We start from the raw sequence: 27,817 nt of genomic DNA, 5'->3' as shown, positions 1-27,817 counted from the left end.
TAATATGAAAATATTTATCATTTTTCAATGTGAATATTTCCTGATCGACTGCAATCTGAGGGTTCTAACAATTTTTGAAGGTCTTCCTTCAATTATTTTCATTTAAATCTGAGCTGATTTATCAACAACTTTTTAGGTCAATTTTTGTTGAAAAAATTAGACTTCGGAGGCTAATTTTTGTGATAAAATTAAACTTCCTCCCCCGTTCCGCCCTCTGGGGGTGTAATTTTTACCTAAATATTCCTTCCGTGTGTGCGAAACAAAATTAGGGTTCACCTGAGATTTTTTGCCTGACAACATCTTTTTCCAAGTTATACTTGCAGCGTTGTTTTCACCTGAAGATGGCGCCAAGTGGAATCAAATTGTTAGTGGTTCTGATAGAGCGCTTGAGCGTGAACGATATGAACAAGTCCATTGACATTTCTAGCGGCAAGGGCCAAGGGTAAATACACAAGCTTTTGTCATCTAAGACGCGGTCTTTGTGTCCTGAGATAACAGAAAGTGGAAATTTCCACAACGCGAGGGAGAAAGGGGGAGAATACTCCTCCCCCAGTATTTGGGTAAATAGGCAGTTGACGGAGGCGTTGAAACTCCATTGGGGTGGATTAATGGACATTACGGTTGCTAATGGGGTTCAATTGAAATTGCTGCGAATGTAGCAGGTGATGTCGTGTCTCATTTATCGGCGTACACAATGCTGCACAATTTTTCACTTTTGAATGACTGAAAATGGATTTAATTGAATATAAAAAGCAGTGGATTTATTATTATTATTGTGTTATTCAATAATTGGCATACGGGAGAAATCTCTGTCCGCGGAATCTCTATACGAAAAGGAATTTTGGATAAAAATTAGCCTCTAGAGGGCGAAACGTGGGATAAAGTGGAAATCAAACACTTTTTAGGTCAAGTTTTATCAGAAAAATATCACTTGGGGGGCTAATTTTTGTGATAAAACTAACCTTCACCCCTCATTCCCCCCCTGGGGGTCTAATTTTCACCTAAAAGTTCTTTTTGTGTAAGAGAGTAATGACTGATTACAAAGACCAAAAGAATATCCATCATCACTTTAAAAAGACTGTTCTTTCTCCTTATGGAGTCATTGTTTATGTTTATTTTTATATACACTGAGTGGGAACACTCTCTGGGCCCTTCCTGTAAATAATTCTAAGAAATATACCGACAGACTCCTATATGAATGCTTCAAACTGAATTTTTTGTGTATTATCGAAATGTGAAAATAGATATTTTTAGCGAATTAATTGGGGATTTTTTCGAGGGGAGGGAAAAACGAAGTGCAAAATCATATTTATCGTGTGGAAATTTTCCGAGACGTTATTAGAAGGGTTTGATGTGTGGCAGAGACAATAGGGCCCTTGTGTGGAGTCCAAGGGCTAGAATTATAAACATTGGGACCAGGTATTCCACACCCTGGCAAATCTTAGTTTAAACAAATGACCAGGACGACGGTGATCGCCGTTGGGAAGTGGTGATTAAGCAGTTCGCCACACCGAGACACCATGATATTGATATTGTCTAAGACTAACTGTTTATTTGAACCAAATATTAGTTAACCAACTATTATTGTAAAACTAGAGCATTAAGTACATATGAAAAATGACTACTGATTTTAATATTTTATTGAATACCTTCACCGATAAAATTTGTGCATTTTACATAATTTAGAACATAAAACAATGTTAGTACGTTTTAAACCCTGATTCATGGCAAATTGAAATTAGAGTAATGAACATGAAAATCCGATGGAAAATCAATTAAGCGATAACGCGTTGTCCGTCTAAATGACCCACTACCATTACATCATCGATTTTCTCAGCGTCACATGCACGAAAATGTCGGATTCTATTCAAATTCGATAAATTAATTTTGAGAAGTCCATTCCCGGCTCACGGGGGATCGACTGTTTCCCAGATAATACGATGTACCTCGGGAACCGCAGCTATAGCGGACTCATGTTCCCGTAGCAGTTGAAATAATTGGCATTAAACGGGGCTGTGCATACACTGCTTTCATACAGCAGTATCACTGCTAAATATATATTCAATTACAAGGGCCTGGTATGAAGTTAATGCATCACGTGCTACTACGTGCTGAACATTAAACGCCTTGTGCTCAATACGAAATTCTCACGTACCGGATTTTAACGGAGGAAGTGCCTTCTGGCTTTCTTGGGAATGTTGGAGTAGTATATAGAGGGGTTGCATATTAGAATTTTTTCAAATAGATATGGGGAGAAGTTGATCGATTTATCGATGAAGAGATGCTACTCCTGGTTTAAGGGTAAAAATTTGCCGAGGGGGATAGTCTCATGGGTTAACAGACTCAGCTGACCACTGCTCGAAGAGAAAATTTTTTGAAAAATTACGTGCCTGTTCCATAATCTGGCAGTAAAAACAATATTCAGTAAATTTACGAAAAAGTTACGCTTTTTTCAATGAAAATTCCATACTTTTTCTTGAACGTTCTGGACTTTCTCCTGAAAGTTCACTGAAGGGGGTCCAACTGTTGCATAATTTTTACCGAATATTGTTTTGACTAAATTTTTTTTTCGTGTGGCAATTTTTAATTTTTCACTTGTCACTTCAAGTATAATGGTAACAATGATAATCCAACAATAATAATAAGCTAACAATGTTCAATAATATGTTGGAGACCCGGACTCGAACTCGGTAGATGTTCCTGTGAACTCCTTCCCCAAAATTTGAATTTTTTTGAGTTTAAAAGACACCTTTTTCGAGACAACTTGGAGATGTCCAGGTGGAAATCAATTGTCATCTTCAGAAGTCGGATCTGCTACTTTAATTTGAATTTTTTTTCTGAGGAAGGTGTGCAGGAGATTACCATAAATTCGTAGATTTGTCTATAGACAAATAGGCTATGGCCTTCAGGATTTCTGACTTCACTAGGTTACTGCAAAAAGCCACCACTTTCGTGCAAACACACTTCGCGTTCGACAGCACTTACGTCAAGAGGGTTTAATTGTTCTTGTCCAGGAAGAGACAAAACTTCAAAGAATGATAAACCAATAATTTCAAGATAACTTCCAAGCATGGCAACCAAATAATTACCTGAAAAATAATTATTGACGAGTAATTTTTTATCGGGTAAGTGGAAGCCATGGGAAGTGAAGCATTGCGATAGGTTAATTACAGACGATCATTAACCGAAGCGCAGTATAAAAATCGGTCGTATCGGAAAAATGAATTACTTCATGAAGTTGTTCATGAACTGGTCCCACTAAGAATTTCAAATACTGAAGGAGCTTTGAAGTCTATCAGGATGAAGACGTATATCCAGATGATTCTAGTGGCACTGGTGATCGTCGCGGTCTTCACCCCCTCCGATGCAGAAAAACGTGAGAAATTATTTTTATTGTTTATGAATATTCACGAGTCATCATCCGCGTAGAAATATTTGTATCTGCTGGGGGTTCTTGGGAACTGCTCGGGGAATCATCGAATGATTTTCGGAGGATCTGGGGGTCAAATAAAATTCATTGGCAGATATTTTATAAATTGATTGCAGGATGTAAAGATGGGTGTTCAGTAGAAAATTGCAATCAGGATGATGTCCAACGTTTTGGACAACCAACCAACATCCGTTGCTCTTTCATTGGTGCCGAGTATTGCATATGTGAGTTCGATTACCGCAACGGGTAATGAATCACAATATTCTTTAATTCGCTGATATTTATTTATCACATTGTTTTCACTCTGTAAATATATTCAGCGGATATTAAAATTTTTTGTGGACCTCGCAAATTATTGTTCTTTATTGTTCGTTCAAAAGTTCGACCATAAACAACCATTTATTTAATTAATTATTTAACATTGTTTATCGTTTATTCATCCGAAAGCCCCTTGAAATGTCAAAACTCATTGTGGAACTGTTGATTTTTTTTTATTTCTAAAAAAGACTGCACTGCTAATTTAATTCAATTAAATAACATTTCATGAAATCAATTAATTATTCATTATCCTTTCATTATTGTTATTTATTTTTAAATCTGTGAAGCAGAGGATCTAGACAAATTTATTATTCTGTGTGGACTCAGTTGAATATTTTGCACTCAAACTCCAATATTTTCACGATTACAAACTGGAAATGAAAAAATTGTAATTTTTCTTCTCATGAATACCTGATTATTATTTTTGATCACGAAAATTGGATGAACATGCAGCACTCATCCCGTTATACACATATACATATACATATACATATATATAGGTCTACAGTGGATGTACTGTATGACTAGTCAGACAATGTCTGATCACATTCGTGGACCCATTTACTCCGACATAATTAAACCCATTAATTAAACAAAACATTAAAACAAAATGGGTAATTTTCCTCTCTGAATTGTACATATCCGCTACATGTCAGGGCATTTATATCGATGTCAGGCACCGTATGTACGAAAAAGTAATTATGTAAATATCAGTCATAAAATTTTTCGCACCCGTAAATTCAGAGCAATTGTTCTTCCGTAAAATTTTTACGAGTTGAATTTGATGAACGAATCAATCAAAACTGAAAATGTCCATTTTTCATTTTCAGTGGATAGTCATTACAGCAGATGAAAAATCTCCACTCCAGATTTTTCCAATCTCCGCCCATTGATTTCCAATATTTAACCTGAGAAAATATTGGCCCGATAAAAATTTCCGCAAGTCCGAAATATTTCTTATTTGATTATTCCATATCCCAGCGTAAGTGCATTTTCAGTATCTGCCGAGTGATTCCCGATGCACTTTCTTTTTAGGCCATTGCGAATCAATAGCAACATACGAGTTGCTCACCGGCGAAGGAAAAATACGAGAAGAGCGATGGCTCAGGTCACAGGGGACGGTAAAAGCCCCGAACTAGTTATTGAAAGACAATAGTTGGTAATTTATTTTTTCAACAATTTTCACTGACACGGACGTTGCAGGAGAACCTAAACAATTATTCTCATTGCTTATAAATATTTAGAAATCCCCATTCGTGTAGAAAAATTTTCTCTGCCGAAGATCTTTGGCAAATCTTCAGATGAGTCACGGAACAAAGTTTCATTGAACAATATTCGGAAATTAATTAAAGAATCCGATATTATTTATATTAATTTAGATAGAACTGCTTAGTAGATTAGATCGAAAATAAATTTTCGCAAAAATTTGATGTGCAGTAGACGATCGCAACCAGGACGAGGTCCATCAGAATATTTTGCAATTCGTTTATAATTATTTACTAATTATTTGTTCTTTTTATGAAGATATCAAAACACCTCGTGAACCGCTCAACTTGTCCTTTTTTTCTTGAAGAAAATTACTCTCCACGCAGTTATTACTTTTTAAACTCTTTCAGATTCGCAATTGATCTGGTAATTGTTGATGCTGTCCCTCAAAAATTAATTTTCTTCCGCTCCTCACCAGTTCTCCTCGAAATTTGATTTTTCCATTTACCCGAGCACCTCTTCCACAACGGAAACAATCAGCACCCGGTTTTTACAAGAGTTCAGAGAAATCAGACTCTCTGTTGAATGAAAGCCCTCGTCCATCAAACGAAAAAAAAAATTGTTCCTCGTTTCATTTCGTTAGACCCGAGTAATTCCAATGCTCGTATTTCTGGCGCCTGGCCAGTGACTGCATCCGTTTAAAAATAAAATATTCCTGATTGAAGTTGGTAAAAAAAAATTCTGGGATTAGGTTTGATGGACTGAAGACTCGCGTAAAAAGTAATGGGTGAGTTTGGTGAAGCGAGGAAGACGGCTGAAAATCCTTTGAGTATTCGATCGCCAATGAGAAATGGTGTGCAAGGGTTAAATCGCATAAAAAGAGCACGTGAAAATAGGCGAATGCTGAGAGAAGGCGATCCTTCAGAATTCTAGGGCTGACTCCTCCGGGATTATCCACTCCCATGACTTCTCTCGTCCTTTTTTTTTTTCCTTACTTTCCTCAGTCGAGGGAATGGAGTGGAAAATGTCGTCAATGGTAGTAATCTGGATCAGGAACTCCGTAATTACATCAGCGATGCTTTTCTTCTTGCGTTAAAGAGCTTTTTACACCACCGGGGAGTTTTCTTCTTGTTCTGTCGCAATCGTGTGGACATGCAGAGCACTTTTGAGACCTTTAACTACAGCAATTAGTCAGTCGGTGAATCATAATCCTCATTAGGAACTTTTCACCGACGATCGTAAACCGAAGACGACCTCACGAGCTTTATTACATTTTCCAAATGGCTGGCTTTGTTTATTTTAAAATCTCTCGGCTGTTGGAGTGATAAAAAATTTTACGAACGGGAAAAATTCACCCACTGAGAGGGAGTGAAATGTTTTTCAATGAAGAATTTGATGAAAAAACGAGATTTCTGGGGATTTTCAATCCAGAGATCGAGAGGAATATTTTTATCGCCGATAGTTGCACCAGAAAAACTGAATAAATATTTTTCCTCCCATCAATTATATAAATTTTACTGTAAATACGGTAGTGTTCGTTAATAACGCAGTCATCTTCTCTCCTGAGATAACCCAATGGATCAACGAATTAAAAAATTTTTCCCGGTGCTAACAATAATTATTAGCAGTGACATTCTTCATTAGGTGAGAATAAAAATATAGGAGAGTCTAGATATATTTTTTATAATTATTTAAAGAAAAAATAACTGGTAGGTTACAGAACAGGTACGTAATTTTTAAATAATTTTTCTCTCTGTTGTAAATAATTTATTTACCTGTTGGTCTTATATCATAATTATTTGTGAAATCACTTTACTAGTCTCCAGGGACAATTATATTCATCAAAAGATAAGGGTTCAACGAATTTATTTGAATACCACCCACCTATAAAACTATTTACTAGACTGTGATATGGTAATGAACTATTAATAATGGATATCACTCGCTTGGCAGCATGTAATACCCCTAGACATTGATTTTCTTGTTTCATTGAAGTGCATTCTACTATTTCACCGGGGGTAGTTGTGTAACCGGTCTGTAACCCCAACAGTTAGGTAGATGATCTCGTAAAGGAATATTTGAGTGTTCCACAAACTTTGGAATAGAGAATGAAAGAGAGAGAGAGAGGGAGAGAGAGACGAGTAGAAATATGCAGAGGCGTTTTGTTACCGAAGAGTTAGCAGTCTATAGTCGCGAGTACCTCAAGTCGTTGGAATAACTTAAGGCTCTTGAATTTAATATGAAATGCTTTTCAGAAGAGGTTATGTGTGTGAAATAGTCCAAGGTATGAAATAGTTGATGTTGAAGCGTGTGTGGGTGTATTTCTAAATTCCTTTGTTCGAATGTTGAGAGGAATTGTTGAAGACGGCAATTTGTCGGTTGAAATGCAGATTTTTGGCTGATCACGTGGAGAAATATTCAGTAAAATCAGGAAAGTCAGGTTCGCTTATCGATTATGGAAGAAATTAGGGAAATTTAAGTGCTGATATCGTATTTTTTGGCAGGACATTCGGAGGAAAATTGTAGGACACTTCAAAGAAAATCGGTATCAGCTTAAAATTTTCCTTGAGGTCGTTTTGGAATTATGGAAAAGATAAATTTTTATTGAACATTTCTATTTGCGGAGCCCCGTGATTTTTCAACGGCTTTTAATCGCCTTTTGTCTTGTCATGTCGCCTTTGATTGCCTCATCTGGAGATGCTGGAGTGCGCCAGTGGCCTTTGAGAGTAATTAACCATTCGCTGAATGGGTCGATAAACATTTTAATAAGAGCTGCCTGCATTGACCTCAAAGTTGACCCGATGCAGTTACCTAGAGACGAAAGGTATCATCCTCCGGGGATTTATTATTATTCTCTTCCTCAATCAAGCAAGTCCGAAAGTTACCAATCAGAATATTGAAGCCATCGATCTTGTTCAGAGCTGCGTTAAATTACTTTTCTCCCACATGCGGGCGGATATTTACAGCGATTGAGGTCAATACATTGACTGGGAATTGTTCCATGATAGGGGTGGGATGGGTTATCGGTGAGTACAGACACTTGGGATTTCTCCGGGGGAAAATGGAAAATTTTGGATGTTGATGGCTGTGACCGGACCAATACATATCGAAGGAGGAATCAGGAGGGTGATGTGTCACATGGAAATTTTTATTTCAGCCTTCCCGAAGGATTTTTTAAAATATAGTATTACCGTCAGCAGTTGAATTTCATAATAATATCCCCGATGATGGAAAATTAGCGCCTTTGAAATTAAAGCCCTTATGAGTATTCTATACACCGGTATAATAAAATTATCTCACCCCTTCGAATATCCCAGTAAATTGACCCAAAGTTTAAATTATACCATAGACCTAATGATGTTGGAATACACATTTGTGCTAAAAGTTCTCTAAAACTAGAGTTTCCTTGCAGTGCTCTTTTCACTATCAGATTAAGGAACCGTCACATAATTTTTACACATGTCTCTACCTGTTGGTACCGTTGAAAGAAATATTTCCTTAATTTTCACTCGTTATTTCTCTCCCTCTAGCACCTGAAATCCATCAGTAAAAACTCACCTGCGTATATGTCATCCAGCAGCACGGTTCCACCTGATTGGAGTCGAGTCCCCAAAACTCGAGCTCCTCCTCGAAGAGGGGTCCACACACATCCGTGGGATAATGAAGTTTACCAGTGCGATAGTAGTTCAACACCTGCGCAAAGACACCTGGATGTCTGTCAAAGAAATACTCGTTCAATATGGGATCATAATTGGCCAATGCCTCGGTCAGTCTGGACAATCTTGTCGCTGGTATTTTCTTGAGCGTTGCCTTGTACGTTTCGTGCCTGATGCCACCAACATTGAGAACCACCCGATTCTCCGTATCCATATTAATCAAATTCATGATGTTGATGGTGCTGGATGATTCAGAAGGGGTGAGTTAGGTTTGTGTGACTGTCGCGTATTTGGCCGGTGATTTTTTTTCATTCGATGGTGCGGGTGTAATCGACTATACTCGAGGGATCCTTGCTCCCTTCTGATATCGATCCCGGTAGCTCACTGCTACCGCTGGTAACTCGCTGCTGTACCACGCCGCGTCACCTGCTGTCAACAGAAAAACCGAGGGTGATCGATTACTGTTTAGGGAAACACTTGAATCCGAGTACTCAACTTTTAGGGTTTTTTAAAAACTTATCCAGAGAGTTTCAGGGCATTCAGGCGGCTCTGACTCCCTTACGTTGCCCCAATTTACCGAGATTTTCTGATTTTCTTCTGCGCATTCACAATACGGAGGGATAATCCAATTGTAACGAACTAGAGCTTGATTCATAGCTCACGAAAGTTTTATTAATGCGATCATTTATGTCGGGGATAAATTGACAAATTGATAAAATCATTTTGAATTAGGGAGAAGCGAGATGAGAGTCGGTGCTGGGAATGAAGTTTGTTGTTCGCAGGGGGATGAAACTTCACCGGCATTTTAACACGACAGAATGGTAATGTTAAAAAATGGAAAATTGTTGAGACAATTTCACACGTCATGGATCCAATTCAAATGTCGAATTTTAAACATCCGCAAAATTGAATTTTCCCCTTCACGATATTATCTACATCTCGTCACTACAGTGGCAGCAAGAAAAATGGAAAATGGAGGGAAGCGAGAGAAAAAAACAGCGGATTCTCATGAATTTTGTCACGAGGGCGTCAAAATACTGTTCCCCTGATTGTGCCGAATCTCGTATGCAAAGAAATCCTATTTCATATCACGCAGATTTCTCCCTTGTTCATGTGACGTCGGAGATTTCATAAAATGAGAAAAAAAAAAATATTCAATCGAATGGCATAAATTTCTTACTCACCCTCCCTTTACGGGATCATCACTTACGCATTTAGATTGTGAAAATGAAGATATTGGAATAATAAGAGGGATGATATGCCATTTAATTCGGGGGAAGTATTTGGATGAAGCTCGGCAGTAGTTACGGTCCACTCAAGTCAGACATAATGGTGCGCGGGCTGCCCGGCCACAATATTCATTATTGAAAAAAGTTGGAGTAACTCGAGCGCTGAAATAAAGCCGAGATAAATAAATCTCATTTTGACTTGCATCCCTCCGCAATTGGAGAATAATTGCCACTACTTTCCGCACAACTCAGGGTTCACTTGACCTCTTGTTTGAAACCGTTACGAGAATGATATTCCGGGCGATTAATTACTGCCAAACTTTATAAATTCATGAAAATCAGTGTAATGAGGTAATTGGGTCAATTTATGATGTACAATAGAAAATTAAATATCGCGTGCCTGGGAATTTAAAAATATTTACTTTTTTTTTATCAAAAACTGCCAGAGTTTGTTTCGAAAAATTCGGCTGTCGCAAAAAAATAATCTGGATTGAGAGATTGCATTTATATAGCCGAACATATAGTGAGAAGCTGTAATGGAATTGATATATTTTTACACAAACACTAGTCATTTGGTGACTCTCGTGTTTAATGAAAGTCCGGTTATTTATTTTATCAATTTTATGCTGCTATTTGTGTTAGATTTAATTGCATTTTCACACGGAAACATTAATACCATTGGTATGTTTGTGCTTTAAAAAATGAGTTTACAGAGCGCGTGTTGTGTAAAAAAAAGTACTTAATTAGTTATGTTCCCCACCCGCCCGTACAGCGCGTCATTTTTGGAAGTGGTAATTATCGTTTCATGTACATCTCTAATTCATACCACACCTTCATATTTTGAATTTCAGGGAAATTGCAACGTGATAAAATTTCCAAAATTTGTAACGAAAAAATTTACGTGAAAATTTTCAACCCTCGACTGTTTGCGGTCGTCTGCTGAATGCGGTTGGTCGCAAGGTAAACGCTGCGCAGTCGAGATATTTCTCGTTGTAACGTTACCAGGGTGATATTCAGTACCACCAGGAATACGAATCGTGCGCCCTGGGGGTGGCTACGTCGTTCGGCAAATTGCTGGGTCGAGATCGGTCACAAAGCGAGCTTCGCACTGCTTTTCTCCGCTCGTGCGTCATAAAATAATTAATTAACAAAAGAGATCGTGATCGCAGATGTTATAATCACAGTTAATGTCCTGACGACACATCACGTGATGTGTTCCTAAATTTTTAATTTATAATTCAGTAGGGAAGGGGGAAATTGAGACGACCAAACTCATCTCTCACACGGACAGGAGAATTCTTGAAAAATTACGTGCCTGACATGTTGCATGAGACTTTGAATTTTTACGAGGCCGATATAGAAGTTTTCTTAAGCCGATAAAGTAATTTTTCTCAGGCCTGAAGTTTGCGCTGAGATTATAGGGCAGTACAGTAATTTTTATCGGAATCACACCCTAAAAATATCAGATTTTTCCCTCCCTGTAATCATATTACTTAAGAGAAAGAGTATTTTGTACGTGACCTTGAATGAACTCCATTGATAATTATGTAATTTTTCTAAATTTCTCATTTTCTTGAGGGAAAAAATTCTGATGAATTCGTTAACACTCATAATTATTGGAGGGATTCACTCAATTACAATTAAAAATATCATGTTTTAGAACAATATAATTAACGCAATTTAAACCTAATCAGAACTGTCAGGGAATTACTCGTAATTACTATACTATTGCCATCATCGTTGCAACTTCGAAAAATACAAATGAGAAACAGTTGATGCCGTGAGGGTCAAATCGATTTGACCCATTCGAGGACCGCAAATCCATCGATTGCCGCGGCGTAATGTCTATCGGAGCACAATGGCTCATCCATTTGATGACCCTCAAATGAAATCGATTGTCCGTCAGCTACCGAAACAAATCATTTACGTGACCTTCCAAATTTCAGCGATGGGACAGACTCGAGAGAGTCGTAGAATTCCATCACGTCCTCGAGGTGCTATTCCACGAAGTTTACGAGCAATAGAACTCATCCCTCTCCCATTCCCATCCCTAAGTTGATCTGTCTTCTTTATTGTTACCTCAATTCCCCTTCCTCAGTGTGCGCGCTCCTGCGTCGTGTCTTATCTCCTCAAATTATTATCTTGCCAACGGGGAAAAATGAAAAAAAAAAAGTCTGAGCCTCCCCCCTTGACCCATGGGAGCATATTGTCCCTGATGAGTTAACATGAGGAAAAAATTTAATCAAGAATGCGAAATAGCGGAGTGAAAAAGAAGGATTAATGTTGAATTTATCTGCAGCATCAAATTTTCCGTAAATTCACTTTTCCGGGTCATGACATACCCAGTTCAACGTACCTCTGACAACTGATATATTTTTCAATCATTAATTATTATTGCCAGCAATATTTTTCTCTCTGGATTGATGAGATTGAAATTGTTATTGACAGCTCCAGAAGTTAAACCGCATTGGGTGCATTTTTCCATGAAAAATAATCGGATTACGTCAAGTGATTAATAGCATAAAAAATTCCCTCCAACTCGTTGAAAAAAAATCAACCCCGTCCGAGAATATTACGCGGTGAACCCTATGGGGAATATGAATGAGTGAATACCTCTTCATTCTCCCCAATTTAACAATGCCGAGTATACGTACCAACAAGAACTTTTGATTAATAAAAAATTGAGAAAAAAAATTATTCAATTTCTCAAATTTCCCCACCCGAGGCCTGACCTCAATGTATCATTCCCCCAGTGAATAATTCCATTGCCAGGAATTTGCAAATCCTCATTATAAGATCAAGCGGGAGAAAAACGGGAACAAGTGCCCGAAAAATTGAATTTCACATTCAAGAATTTATAGACCTACTCGAAAATCTCCAGGATAATAATTTAATCTGAATTATTCAATTATCTCCTCGTCACATGACACGTACTAATTCTATAGTTCTTGAAGATAAATTACATCTCCTAAAATTCAATTTTTTAGAATAGAAATTATAAAATTTTTCATCATTTGTTCGCAAAGTCAAATTTACTGTTCTGTCTCCTATCACAAAAACCTCAAATAAACTGCGCGTATTTCCCGACATTATTTTCATCTCCATGATAACTCCTCTGATAACCACCGCGTTTTACCCCGAAAACTGACAAAAACAAGCTCTTTAAAAAATTGCAAAAATAAAATCCTCGAAGCGTGCTCAGACGACGTAACAACACGAGAAAAATAAAAGGAAGAAACAAAAAAAAAGAAATAAAAAAAAATTCCAACCACTTGGCTATACAATGGAAAAACTAAAGATTGGAATACACATCACGGCTGGCATGGTGTTTCGTGCGCGGCGTCGATCGAAACGGCCTCTCTCAAACTTCCTCTCCACCCACCCCTCCCTCACCACCACCCGCTCCTTCAACAACCCTTGTTGCGCGTGACGTCACGCACACACCAGCCGTTGGAAAGAGACGGAGGAAGGAGAGTGAGGGAGAAAAAAAAACATCGGTAGTAACGACAGTACGTGGTCCGTGTTGAGGCGAACAGTAGTCCCGTGAGAATCGATAGTCTGCGTGTAACGCACGCGAGAAACGTAACCTGAACCGATAAAAAAGTTATCCAGACCATAAAAAAAAAAAAGAAACTTTGCGTCGATAATTTGTTCAGACACTATAAACCTCGTTCTTATTCTTAATTCGAGGAGCAATCTTTTTCAGAATTTATGCTACAAAGTTTAAAAAATAGGCTGAATGTTTATTCACCTGAATTTACGCGGGAGTTTGGTAATTTCAGATGGGGGGTAGAATGGGTTGTATTGGATGTTGAAGAATTGGAGGGCATCTTCAAGCTTTGAGATCCGATTAATCCGTACTGTTTGCTGGGAAGATATGAACGATAGGAGACGGTCCATTTTACCTCGATCTAGTCGACGATAACAACCCCATTGGCTTTTACGTACATCGGAAAATCCATGGAGTGACAAAAGTATTGGGCATAGTTTCTCCCCCAGTAGCGACTATAAGCTGAAGTTTTTCTGGGGAATGATGAGGTGAAAGGACCATCTAGAATAATCAATATCTGGTGTGATACGATGTGTGAGGTTTAGCGCCGACCGAAAGAGCTAATGAAGTCAGCTGAATCTATCTTATCGCGTATTGCGACGGAAATAACGAAAAATCACCAATCATGGCGGTTGCTAGACGTTTGAGTAATGTCTGAGCGCGTTGTGAGCGGAACGCGCTCAAAGTCGTTTTTAACCGGCGTCAGTGGTGCAATTGACATTGAAAAAAAAAACCAGAGGCTTTCGAACACCCGGCGGTTCGATAAACCGGACCATCCGGAGAAATTAATATCCCCTGACGAACGCGATCGAGATAAATCGTACGTCATGTTCTAACCGAGGAAAATACGTTAAAAGTAAAGGAGAAAAATATTGAATTCTCTCTGACTTCTGCTCTCCCTCGACTACTATTTCATCATTAATTACGTCTACTCGGCTATTCATATATTCAATACAATCCTCATGCGGAGGTGGTTTGAGATTCCCTCTCGTGACCAAGCAAACATTCCCAATTCCTTTGTCTGAGGGAAAATCCACCGAGAACCCCAAGAAAAAAATCACAGCTCACAATAACCTTCACGTAAAAACACAATACTCCCGAAAATAAAAAAAATCCCTCATCTTGGGTTAGCAGGTGGTGAAAAAAAATCTGCCCCCAAGAGTCAAGCCGTGAAAAAAAGTGAAATAAAAAAAAAATGAGAGACCCGTACTCCGCGAAAGGGTCATAGTTGGTGTAGAGTACTGGCGAAGCAAAAGCTCGTGTCCCCAAAGACTCTAAAGAAATAAAAAAAGAGTGAAACAAATGATCCACCCCCACCCCCCCCTCCCCAGTCGTTGAGGAACTACTGTAAGAAAAAAAAAACACGTACCCTGAAGTCTTCTTTCATGTCTCGGTGTTCCTCCGGGACATCTCCACTGTATTCATAGTCGTTTCATTTCCATGTTGTCCGTCATCCTCATGGGCCCCCTCCCCCGGCCCTTAAAACCCAAGACACCCCTGTACCCCCACCATTCACTAAGATAAAAAAAAAATATTGAAAATAAATATATTACAACACAGATTTATTTTCACAATCACTGGACTTGAAAGCACAATTCACAATCATGAATTTTTAATCCCAGAGACTCATCGTCAGGCGTGTCCTCATTGTTTATCGTCCGTGTGAACTTTGTGCCGGAGGGTAGAGGGAGCGGGTGGAGATAATTGCGAAAAAGAACTCTATAAATTATTATAAATAATAATCGATGATTTATCAGCAGGCGACACTCACGAGTTTCTCGCGTATTTCCATTTTTGATTTGGATTTTTTCACTCTTCCATTTTTTTAAAATATCAATCTTTTGTCTAACGGAACGAAATAATATGTGATAAAATTAAGGGATGATATGCCGGGGTCTCTGGTCGAGCACAGACTGAACTGACCCCGACTGAAAGTGGCGCCACGGGGGGTGCAAGAGAGGGACGAGGGAGGAACAAGGATATCGCGCATGTGGAGTTTATAGGTGTGAGAGAAACAGGGGGTGAACGGGGGGTGGAAAGTGGTTTTGCCACCCCTCGTTGAGGTGGATGAATTTTACGCATGCGCAAGGCATTCCAGCACCGACACTCAGCGAAAGAAACTGCCGAGTTCTAACGTAATATTAATAACATGCGGATAAATTCAATATTTTTGTGATTATTTCTTGCGTAGTACTGACTCGTTATGAATTTTTTCTTCATTTTTTCTCTCATGTATTTCACATTTTTTTCTACTTAACGACATTACCTCAATTTTCATAATTGATTTCTTACAAGTGTCCGTCCCGTCAATACCCCATCAAATTCAAGCAAAAGAAATTAATGAGGGAGAATCTAATTATTTTTGCGTATGACTATTTAATTTTTCATTCTAAAAAATCAATATCTCCAATAAAAACAGTTCTTCAAGCGCGTAAATAAATGACAGATGTGCAGATCCTTATGTAGATGCCAAGGAGTTTTTTAAATTAATAATTCAAATGATTGGGTAAATGACGTGATGCCTTTGGTAAATTTTTGAGAAATGTTTAAAATCCGTTGATGTAAAGATATATCTTCGTATGGAAAACTTCGTATCGCGAGGAGTATCTGAAAGAGCATCGTGAAAGATTCAACGTGAATTTTCAACTAGACGGGAATATAATAATAGAGAGAATTTTTATGGAAAAATTCAACCATTACCGGGACGTAGGATTTTCATCATTAAAGCAGAGAGTCTGCCTTTTGTTGAATTCACGTAGATACTTGGAAACAATTTGCATGTGTACCTCGTGCATGATAGAAATTTCACGATTCCAGTTCTCCAGGGGGTGAAAAAAAAAATTGATAATTTGAGAGGCTTGTGGTCATTATGATCACTCCACAGAACATTTATTTCACCACGAGAAACCCTCGACCAATTCTACTCGAGAAAATTGAAAAATGTTGCTGGTTCATGAACTCGTGAAGTAAAATGAGATTTCCTATATTAACCAGGGCAACCCCCCCATTTCAACGTATACGTCACCCGCACATTCCGAGTTTTGAAGAAAGTTGATAAAAGAAAGGCTCAGTTTTTGCCGGCGGACTGGGGGGGAAAGAGAGAAAATGGAATAAATATATCAACTTCAGAATCAACAGAGTCCAAAAGAACGAATGTCAAGGGGTTGGCCTATGGCAATAAAAAACGAAAAAATAAAGCTGACGGTGTGGACTGATTTAATCCTCAACGTACGAGGAAAATAACGTAGACTGAAATGAATTTTAAATTAACAGAAGGGGACGAGTGGAACTGATGTCTATTCTACGTGAATCAAAATTTTCCCCCATGGCTAGCCCCGAAAATCCCAACATTCTATAAATTTTGTCTCCCCCTCGAATGGTGTCCGAAAGTTATGACGAGTTGATTTCCACATGGGCGATCTCTGAAAATGGCATTTTATGTGATTAAGGAATGAAAAATTGAGCAATGTATACTACTAGACGAAAATAGAAGTTGACGATGAGGCGAATAAATGGACCGTGTGGTGCCTGGAATAAGTTTGGTCATGTTATGAAGTTCGTTGCATATGGAACATTATTTACTGTAATGAAAATCGAGAAAATCCATTGTCTACGCGGCTTACGTGCTGTTGGAGTAATGTGTGAGCGCGTTTTACTCATAAAATACTCTAACGCGTCCCCACTGCTGCCCCCCGATTTATTGGCATTTCAAAAAATACTGCAATATTCCGACCACTCGATTCGCAAAGCCCAATTTTTTTCATAATTTTTCGACTCCCTGTAGTCGCCAAAAAAAATCGTCCTTGATGCTCAAAAGTCCTAAAATTGGCTCAATGTCATTTATTTCCGTCCTCCATCCAGTCACTCCCAAAGAATTCTGGCATTCTGATTTAACCCATGTTTACGCTGTCCCCTTTTACACTCACCAAGTGGTGCACATATACTATTACCTACCTGATAAAGTCCTCGAGCGTTAAAATGAAAGGGGAAAAAAAGAGAAAATTACACGTGACGAGGAGAAGGGGAGTAGAAAACTGAAGAGGATTTTGATTGGAGAGAGGGAGGGATAACCAGCAACGAAAGACTGAATCCCATGAATTGTACCAAAGGTCACTTATTCAACATCTCCTCCATCCCCATTTACCCTGAGTCATTCAATTCAACATCTCCTGGGAAAATGTGGAGACTCAGAATTGAATTAAATTTATCCGAAAAAAAATTGAATGAAGAAGATAAAAAATAGCATAGTAATAGAAAGAAGATGTAGTCGAATGGTCTTGAGCGAATGACATCAAAGGGACTGAATGGAGGACAATGCTAAGAATATTTTTTCCCTTGCCAAAAAAAAAGTGACCGAAAGCGAGGTACAAAAGAGTTGAGGTAAAATAGACGCTATTTTTTTTTACATTTCTTGCATTTCCGAGGAATATTGGGTGCAACCTACACAGACAACTGCCATTCTCGTCCAAATGTCTGAGGAAGGGGAGGCTCGAGTGATACGGAGGGCGTTTTATATTTTTATATTTACATAGAGGAGTGGGGGAGACAAAAGGAAAAATATCTATGTGCATTGCATGTGAAGGTATAGCGACATCGACATGTGACTTCTTGTATGTCTTTGCCGATTCGATTTCTCGTTTTTCGCAAACACTAGATATTGACAGACAAGGGCGAAGGGGAATGAAGTACAAGCTGTAGGGAATTTTGAAAATTTACTTCCGCGTATGTGGAGGGTGTGGAATGCTGATGAATGTCAACATTGTTGAGGTTTTACTATCGAGCCATAAACTGCGGTTGAAGTGAGGTCTATTATTTTCCTTCAGGAAGTCCGTTATTCGGTGAATTTGGAAAACGACCTGATCAGATAGAGTAACGACTCAATTTTTTGACATTTTCATTTGAAAAACTCGGAACTTGACGGAGAAAGAATTCCAAAAATTTGCAGTAATTTATTTTTCTAGATGAACTAATTACCAAGAGCTATAAATAGTTTGTTTTACGACGCTGATGATTCCTGATGACAGGATATAAAGTAAATATGTCACCATCAATTCTGCCCCTGTAATTCCGTAAAAACTGGAATTATTAATGAAAAAACATGACACTGTTGACGCTAACCCCCAGCATCGTGAATTTTCATGAGAATATCCACCCTGAATCCACATCAAACACGTGTCCATCCAGTCTACCCACCAAAAATTTCCGAATCCAGTTACTCCGTTGAGTGCAAACTCTGCGGAAAATTTGTATTCCTCGTAGAATAATTTAGATCGATTATATCACCCAGCACTCATCACATGCTACCATATCACATCACAGTTAATCCCCGCATTATTTCAGGGATGATGTAGCACGAGGGAGTGAGGGGTGGTAGGTGAACACTTCATCCACAATTCCGGAAACCATTTGAAATTGCCTCAGTAGATAAGCCAGCTGCGACGTATTCTCAAATTCATGAGTATTTACGTGTGTGAAGACAGTATATCTGATCCTTCAGCTGAGAATTGTGATAAGACGCCGAGTGGGAAAACATTTGTCTCCCCGAGTCAACAGGATTATTAGGATCTTTACCATGTACTTGACGAGTTGACGAGAGAAAATTCCTCAGGCAAAAGGCTCTTCCCAATGATTTCCTCCAAAAAATTGGTCTTCAGCCTGTCATTCACCAGTGACCCCCCCCCCCCCCCCCCGGACGATCCACTCCACCCAATCCACCTTACAATTTCAATCCCAAATTCGCATAAACCGAAGCAATTCCATTTCACTCGAGCACTATCCCCCGAGTCCTCTGTACAAACGGTTTTCAGAATTAGGTCTTTAGCCCTCGGGATAAACAAGTCGTTAACGCGTATCTTCCTTCCATCTCTTCCACTACTGTTCATCAGCACAAAGGCCAACACGAGGCTGGATTCATCAGCGCTGCCATTGAAAATCCTGGAAATGTTAATCCTGAGAAATGACAATGGCCAATATTTTTTTTTAATAAACCAACAATTGTAAACAACCATCAACACTCATAAACACTCGAGTATTGCCATCAGCTGATTCGCCTCTTCCGATGCCATCAGCTTTTCTCACAATGAACTTTCCACCTCTCAAGCACTCATTGTTCTTTGCTTTATCTCCTGACCCGTAAATAAAGTACATTATCACCCACCGGTACAATGTGCTACTAAGAACGAGATAAAAAGCCATCACCCGATCTCTTGAGTGCTCTTGAAATTTAACACATTTTCAACAATCATCTCATTCCCCTTTACCATATCTTGTAAACACTGCGTCCCGGTTTACGCTGGACTACCTCGAAATACCTCATAATCAATCTCAACGACTTGACAGGAGTCGCTCGATGTTTGTGATGGGATGTTAGGGGGAGGGAGGGGAGGAGGGGGATGAAAAAGGGGTTAGAAGAAGTGATAGTCAAAGGAGGCTAACACGAGACAGGAGGTGAACGAGGTGGGAGTTAAAGGAATGTCAGTGGGATGTGAATTCACAGTGGCGGGGTCGATTCGACGCTTGCGCCCTCAGGCGTGAGCGTCAGGGAATCATAATACCGTATTCGAGAAACTCCTGAATCATTGAGGTCTAAATTTCTCATTCCTCTGTCTCTCGTAGCTCTTTAAATCACAAAACTTTGACGATAGTCGGAGGGTTGCATTTTTCTTCGTGAGAAAAAAAAATTTTTCAACTGTTTTTTCCTCGGTTTGATGGAGCCTGTTTTTTCCCCCCCTCTCGCTCCTCGAGCTTCTTTACTTTGTGAACAAACTCCCAAAGTAATTTATATGAATAAATTGGTGGCGATAAAGGAGAAAGACGAGATGAGGTAGAAATACGGTTAGTTGTGAGACTTTGCATGATTCTTGCGGGCGAAAATCGTTGTTTGCAAAAAAATGAGATTTCATTATCTGGTTTTTTTTTCGCCTCCTCTTGAGACTCATTCCCAGTGGTGAAAAAAAAATCCTCGGAATCACTCGGTGGGAAGTGAATTGATATCGGTTTGCTAACGCCAGCTGGAATCTTTTATTCTCGTCCAAGTGACGAGGGCAAGGTAACACACCCTTTCCCCTCATCTCGTCTCATTTTTTTTTCATTCACGTGATCCGTATTTCACAAGCCGCAATCGAGTGAGACACTTTCTTTATTTCCCTCAATTTTTTTCCTTGAGTGGTGGGTGGAAGACACAGAAGAGGCGAAAGGAATGTCTTCGGAAAGAGATTGAATTTTTTTTTTCCTCTGCATCCCTTTATTTTCCACTTCCTTCATCATTTTTTTTTCTCTCCGCAGCCACTCCTCCAGAGGAAAATGGAGACAGGCACAGAGAGGAGAGATATGTAGAACAAAGAGGTACATCACTTTGATAATGTCGTTTGAGATGGATTTCCTTCTGAAATATCAGGTGATCCTTCACAAAGCGGCTTTTTTGGTTATTTCTTTTTCATTTGTCTGTAGATTCACCGGCTTTATTGTTTTCATTACCGTGAATCATTCGCACCGTCCGGATTTGCGTCGCGATACCAGTAAATTTTACGACTCCTGAGAGGGATTTTTTTTATCCCCCAAATTCCGTTGGAATTTTTGACTTTCGATGAAAACAACTTTTTATTGAACCCTCTCCATCATCATGATGAATCACCCAATCCCTATTGAAGCGTGCAGTATCAATGCTATCCCTACCAATCGATACTATTTTCTTCAGCCTTGACTCTTCTCCTCTCCTTCGGTACTTCCGCTGGCAGGACCTTGCGTAGTTCCTTCGATAATTTGCTCCTCTCCTAAGTGATGAATGAATAAAATACCTCGTGATCGGCTCTTTCAATTCTCTATTATCGATAAAAGTAGAGCATACCTGGCTTTGTATATAAAACATGGATAAATCATTGACGATTACAGCACACGAAGAGAAAATTCTTGAAAAATTACGTATATTTAGTAACAATAATTTGGAACAAAATTCCACAAAAAAGTCCAAAACAGTCCGAACATTCAGTGCAAAAATGCATAACTGTTCCGTAATTTTTTAAGAATTTTTCTTCTCGCAGGACTATGGTGAGGACACCAGGGAGTGGCCAGAGACCACCAATTAAAATTCCGAGGAATATTTCAGCTGTCATATCATCGCCGACGGTGGCCATTGTAAAGTAAAGACCATCAGGAGCATCTAGGACTTGAGCAGAAGTCCTCCTGCTGATTGTCCTCGCGAGGAAGACTTTCAATAGCTCTTCGTGATTCTGATAGCCAAGCTTTGAAGGTAAATTAGGTAAAAATTAGACCCCAGGAGGCGAAACGAAGGACGAAGGGCAGTTTTATCACAAAAATTCGCCTCTCAAGTCTCATTTTTCCAACAAAACTTGACCTAAAAAGTGGTTGAATGTCATTTCGTCCCACGTATCGTCCTCTCCAGGGCTAATTTTCATTCAAAATTTCTTTTCGTGTAGGACAACGATGGCTTTCTCGAAGCTATCGTCGATCAATCAATATTTTTTCTCGGTGCACTCACATGCAGCCTCTCAGGACAGTCTATAAGACTACCGAATACCACAATGTCCTGTACAACTCCAACTCCTCAGCTGATGCTTTGAACGTATGTCTGAGTGTCCTCAGCTCCGGTGAGTGCCTGGTCAGTTTGAAGAGTCCAATAACTAACTATAGAGAGTACCTCAAGACACAGGCTTGTCTCAGTCAGCAACTGTTTCACGTTGAAGCTGACTGTTGCTGTCATATCGATCATGTTTACCAGGGGATGCGGCAAAACCCCTCAAGCTAGGACTGACCTGCAAAGTTTTCCATCAGCACAGTGGGGGGAAAATTCACAAAAGCATCACGACTTCAACTTCAACTGTTCATCAGCTGTTTAACTGTTGTTCTGTAACTTCTATCCAGGATGGGAAATTACGAGTGGTGAATGTGGTGGTTGTGGGAGTGGATGATGGCACTGGAGTGTATGATGGGTCATGAAGCATCTTGGCAAATATCCAATTTTCCTTTTTTTTTTTTACGAGTGTCAAAAAGCAAGCAAATAATGAATCCCGAGGATAAAAGTGGTGAGTGATCTATTTATCAGGTCATGTGAAAACCTCTGTTTCATCCGGACTATTTCAATGCTCCACTGGCTGCAGAATAAATTCAATTCCAGATGTTATCAGTGAATTATTTTTTCCTCTTTCTCGTTCTAATGAATCACACGGTTTTCACTAGACTAGATACAATCGATTGCAGTGATCAACACTTTGTGCCTTTGGTCTGCGAGTTAATGTACTGAAAATATGTAGGTAATGGGAGCAAAATGAATAAAAAACTAAATAAAAAAATTCACCACACAGGAAAGAATAATTTCGACAGTGGAGCACGCATTGCAGGCATGTTCTACATAATAAAGTATTTGAGTTGTTGAATGCAACTCGGTTTTTGGTATGACCTTGCCCTCCACTTGCATCTGGCTTGTCTTCAGGCAAAAGGACAAGACGGAGAGGCATATTATGAGAATTGAGCTGGAGGTCCATGCAGCTGTCAATTATTGATGAGCACACCTCCACGAACACCTTCCGGATTTTCATACGAATTTTCTGCCACTTAGTCAGGGCTGAGAGACGTTCGTAATTGAAGAGTCGAGCTATCTCCTGATCGTTTAATTTTTCACAATTCCTGTCGAGATTATCTAGAATAACTAGGGTTGCCTTTGTGTCTCGATGGATGCTGTAGGCACTCCAACAACATGGCTCTACCTGTGAATTATTGATTGGGTTTTAGGATCTTCATGCAAAGGCTCCAAGGCAGAGGGATTCGACTATCAAAGATTCATTCGAATCTCAATTCAGGTGGGAAGGGGGAGGGGCAATTGAGCGAGTAATTATCCGACCTGTGATCAGCGATTGAAAAGTTTCTATGGGGATTCCGGAATTAGCTTCGGTAACTGTGTAAGTTTAATTGTGAGTCGTTCATGAAAATAAATCAGTGAAAAATTGAGAGGAATCTCGTATAATTTGGTAGTGAAGCAGTGGAAGGAGGCCAATAGGAGATGTTTCAACTGTAAATGTTTCTTCTCTTCTTGTGTTAAGTGAAGAGGTCAACAATTTGTCCAGTTTGTTTTAATATTCTCAATTCGAAATATAAAATTACTGGAACTATAGAATGAAAAAAAAATCATAAACTAATACGTAAAATCAGGTAATATACAAAGATATTATGTGTTTAATTTGTTTAAAAGGAAAAAAGAGAAAAAAATGGAAAAAAAATGGAGCTTCACCCGGATGAAGCCAGACCGACTGCAAATTCAGATCCAAAACTTTCCCACAATACTCCCCAAACCGCAGGAGTGTGAAGTTATGACGACGTTCAATCCAATAACCCCTGAGGCCATTAAACAATGGGGGAGGGGGAGGGGGTGGAGGAGGACCGCTGATAGTGCGAACGTTTCCCCACCACTGCCCCAGAATCAAATTAGAAATACCTTAATGGGATTCCATACCCACAAGTTGTCAGAAATCTTAATGATAACGTAAACATTTTAAATACCCCGAGGAGGCCATCAAACTGATTATCATCTGATATTTCACTCATAATGAGCTTTATTTTCATGGTAAATATAAATTGCAGTTTTAGTATCTGACGTTTTTCTTTGCGTGATGTTTTCCATGGGGGAGGTTTATCCGATATGACGTTGTGTTGCTCGCACGAGTAAGTTTACTGGGTGGGAGGGGCAGTCAACTCGACAATCGGGGGTGACACGTGGGGCTCGATATCGGTAGATGTCTAGTGGTTCAAGTTGAAATGGTATCTATTGCTTTGGATTTTGCTTTTGGGGAAAGGGGTGAGAGACACGATTATGAAACGGATTTTATGGAAATTTCTCTATCGTTTCGGTAGTCAAAGGTCAGTTATTATTCTTTTCAAATGTAGAGACCGCACACTTTGGAGACTTGGATTTTGGCGGGAAAAAAACGCATGACTATGATACTACTTTCATTCGTTAGAGAGGATGTTAGTTGAAGCCAATAGGAAGTATTTTTTTTCCATGCCATAGTTTAGGGGGGAGTGCGCGGAAAAAATGAAAAAACGCTGTTTTTGATGTGCCGTAAAAGTTGTTGATCTTTGACCGGATGTTAGAGTTCCCATTTTCCCTGAAAAATTATTCTGATTGTTTATATGACGGGTCACCTATTCAAATATGGAATGGTCAGATAAAAATTTCATTTTTCCAGTAATTATTGTTCCTTTAATTAAAAATATTCCATATGATTATCTCTACTAAGAAATGACTAATTGGAGAGACAAAAATATATTCGAATAAATAATGAAAAATGGAAAATATTTGGTTATTGTTTGTTAAGAGGAATACTTTAAATTCTTTATAAAAATTCTTGAAATTTCCTCTTCCAGAAAAGCAAAAAAATTATGTTTTACGTAATTAATAATTTTTTTTGTAATTATTTTTCAATTTTTGATTAACATGTGGAAATAATGATATAATATATGGTATATTACATATTTCGAGGCAGCGAATTTCTAAAATATTTCCCGAAAATTCACCTCTCATAGAAAAAATGTCTCTTTTTTTTCTGAATCGACAATTGCGGATAGTAACTCCCTCCCGGGGCTATTCATCGGTAGCCCTGAGAGGATTGGACAATGAAAATCATGATCACGTAAAATCACCCATAAAAGGTTTATCCAGAGACCGCATACGGGTCCATACTCTCATAGAATCAACCGTCGATGATGGAATATCGAATGCCGAGACTTCAATCGTAAATTTCATTCATAAGTGGCCAGTGTGGAATTGTCGATTGCGTGTGGTTCAGTGATTGAACAAAAAATGATGGGAGAAAAGAATGAGCTTCGGAGAATGCTCTCACGAGGATTACTGGTGGTGAATAATGGCTGAGTGAGAGCATAAAAATTATGGAACAAGTTGTGGCGTCATTCTCAAAACCTGTCTCTCATGATTTATTGCGAAAAGTTCCAGTAATCCTTTGCGAAAAGTTTAGAGTCTTCAATTTCATTGGTGTTGCTGGGGCATCAGGAAGTTTTTGACTTGAATTATTTTGTCGACGGTAATTAATGGGCTCGCGACATATTTTCAGGGGAATAAAGAACGTTAAACATTGGAATGAGAGAGCAGAAGAATCAATTGTTATTAAATATAGTGGTCTTCATGAATGCCGGAGGTGCATGAGCTTTTATCGTTGCGCACTTTCATTAATTTTTATATCAATAAGAGGGGGAGGAAAAATTAACGGGTTCAACAAAGGGGTCGCAATAAGAATGTCATTGTTAAATAATTTATTCGGGCTCGGTATATATTTTTTTTACTCTTAGAATTGGAATTTCTTTTTCGTTTTTCTCGCTTGACCATCAGAACCCTTACGCCCTTACGCCCTTTTGGATTAATTTATAAAAAATCACGAAATGCGATCTACACTGCCGCGAAGTAATACATGAACTCTGGAGCAATTATCAAACAAACTGGGCTTGAGTCGAACCCCCAAAACTCGAGTTCCTCCAACAGTCGTCCGCAAACATCACGCGGATAATGAAGCTTCCCCGTCCGATAGTAATTAAGGACTTGGGCGAAAACACCTGGATGCCGATAGAAGAACTATTCACTCAAAACTGGATCGTAATTAATGAGGACCTTTGTGAGGCTCGATAAACGTGTCGCTGGAATTTTACGGAGGGTTGATCTGAATGTTTCGTGACGTACCCCACCGACATTCAGAATTATCCGATTGTCCATTATCTTCACGGGGTGGTACTGATACAGGGAGAGAATTTTTCTAACAAAATTGTCGTCTCAGGAGGGGATGAGAGGCGAGAATCGGTGGCGAAGGAAAAATTCCAGGGTACCGGGAATTTTATAGACAAAAAACGATATTTCTGCCCGAATGTCTACGAAAAATTTTCAGAATTCTGCAGAATTCAACCCCTTCATTAACAAAATGGAAGAAAAATATTGGAATCTAAGAAAAAATGAAACAGATAAAATACCTTTGGATCCCTTCACACTGGACTGTCATTACATCAGGTTGCAATTATAAATGACCCTGTGGTGCTGCCCAACTTCCAAATCAACATAAACAAATTGTTAATCAGGCTGAGTAGGTCTGCCTGTAATCGTCCTTATACAGTAAACAAATTTGCAAATGGAACCGACGTTGAGTACATAGAAATAATTTGTCAATATTTAGAGGAATGTAAGTTAGGAATTTAGGGTGAAATGGAAAATGTCAATAAATCTTATGTACAGATTTCTATATTTTATAAAATAATAGTAAAAAAATTTTCAGAAATTTTACCTCCACAGCGGATTAGTATTTTTGATATTTTTTGGAGACTTTTATTTATTTCACTGATCACATTAAAATTAGAACCAACTGGATTGCGGTCTGGACACTCACTCCCGGGATAATCTTGGGTCGAGGTTGATGTGTGAGGGAGAGGGAATATTGTGTACATGATAGCCGGTTATTCCAGGCAAGAGATTTGTGATTTCAAAGCGGTGTTTATTCACGTGGAGTGTGGTATTCAATCATCTTGTTCGATCAATTATCGTCGTTTATAGTTTTTATTTGAAATTGTTATGAGGAAATAACGAGTGAATGAATGATTTGCTCCATAAAATGGACACTTTCGTCAACTTTTTATAGCAGGATGTGAAAAAATAAGGAATTATTCTGTTGACTAAGGGGTTTATAATTACGGAAAATAACAGGAAGTTCGCAAAAACCGTGTCATATTAAAATTACCATTAAAAAATCATTTCAATTCTGCTCATTTCCACTCGCTTTCTTGTCGCATTTTCATGAAATAAAAATCAGAATGAAAGTGGAATTACATTTAATTAAAACATCCTCTGCACTTATTAATTTAAATTCATAAATTTTTATGAAAAAAAATTCCATCAGTCGGTAAAATAAAATTTTTCCGTCGATGTCAACAAAATTATCCCCCCGAGAACATTCGCAGATCAGTGGATAACAGTTACAATCCCCAATGATAATAAAAAATCTTAGCGTGAGTCGATAAAACCGGAATTTTTCTAAAGAAAAAATCATACCGCCAAATCAGTCAAAGTTTTAATAAGTGATAATGCGCCATTCGCGAATGTTCCAGTCCAGAATAATTTTATAATTCTGAAAAAGAATCGATTCATTAAAGTTTAATTAACGGACCCCCGACAAAAATTAATTTCCATCCATTCATTAACGAACAATTTAATTTATTCCCCCAAAAATCATTTTACTCATAAGTCATCGGTCCGTACCGCGTCATTTAAGTGTAAAATAACCGTAAATTTCCCTCTGAGCTTTTACCCCTGACAGCGTTATCACAAAGCTTCCCCATGAAAGCAGAAAATTGGAAACCGCCCCGAGGCACCCCTAGCAGTGCTTTCGCGAGTTGCGCATAGAAAAATCTTGGGGGTTTCCATTTC

The 27,817-nt window shown here is 38.7% G+C and overlaps 1 protein-coding gene, 1 long non-coding RNA gene and 1 pseudogene across 2 annotated transcripts in view; 1 reads left to right on the top strand and 2 right to left on the bottom strand.

Moving 5' to 3' along the window:
- Window positions 1-27,817, bottom strand: part of LOC135166969 (potassium voltage-gated channel protein Shaw) — a 59,800-nt gene that overhangs the window by 6,359 nt on the left and 25,624 nt on the right. The window contains exon 3 of the mRNA XM_064129756.1: window positions 8,513-9,036. Within this exon, the coding sequence (XP_063985826.1) occupies window positions 8,513-8,839 (327 nt within the window). The 5' untranslated portion in view covers window positions 8,840-9,036. The remainder of the gene's footprint in view (window positions 1-8,512; window positions 9,037-27,817) is intronic.
- On the top strand, window positions 2,100-3,782 carry LOC135166995 (uncharacterized). The gene is made up of 2 exons (XR_010299775.1): window positions 2,100-3,376; window positions 3,547-3,782. It is a non-coding gene; the product is annotated as an uncharacterized LOC135166995 (long non-coding RNA).
- Window positions 8,899-26,122, bottom strand: LOC135166989 (potassium voltage-gated channel protein Shaw-like; annotated as a pseudogene).

Source organism: Diachasmimorpha longicaudata, chromosome 10, assembly GCF_034640455.1.
Source record: "Diachasmimorpha longicaudata isolate KC_UGA_2023 chromosome 10, iyDiaLong2, whole genome shotgun sequence".
Lineage (NCBI taxonomy): Eukaryota > Metazoa > Arthropoda > Insecta > Hymenoptera > Braconidae > Diachasmimorpha > Diachasmimorpha longicaudata.
Note: the sequence above shows the minus strand (reverse complement) of the source record. Positions and strands in the feature narration are given on the sequence as shown.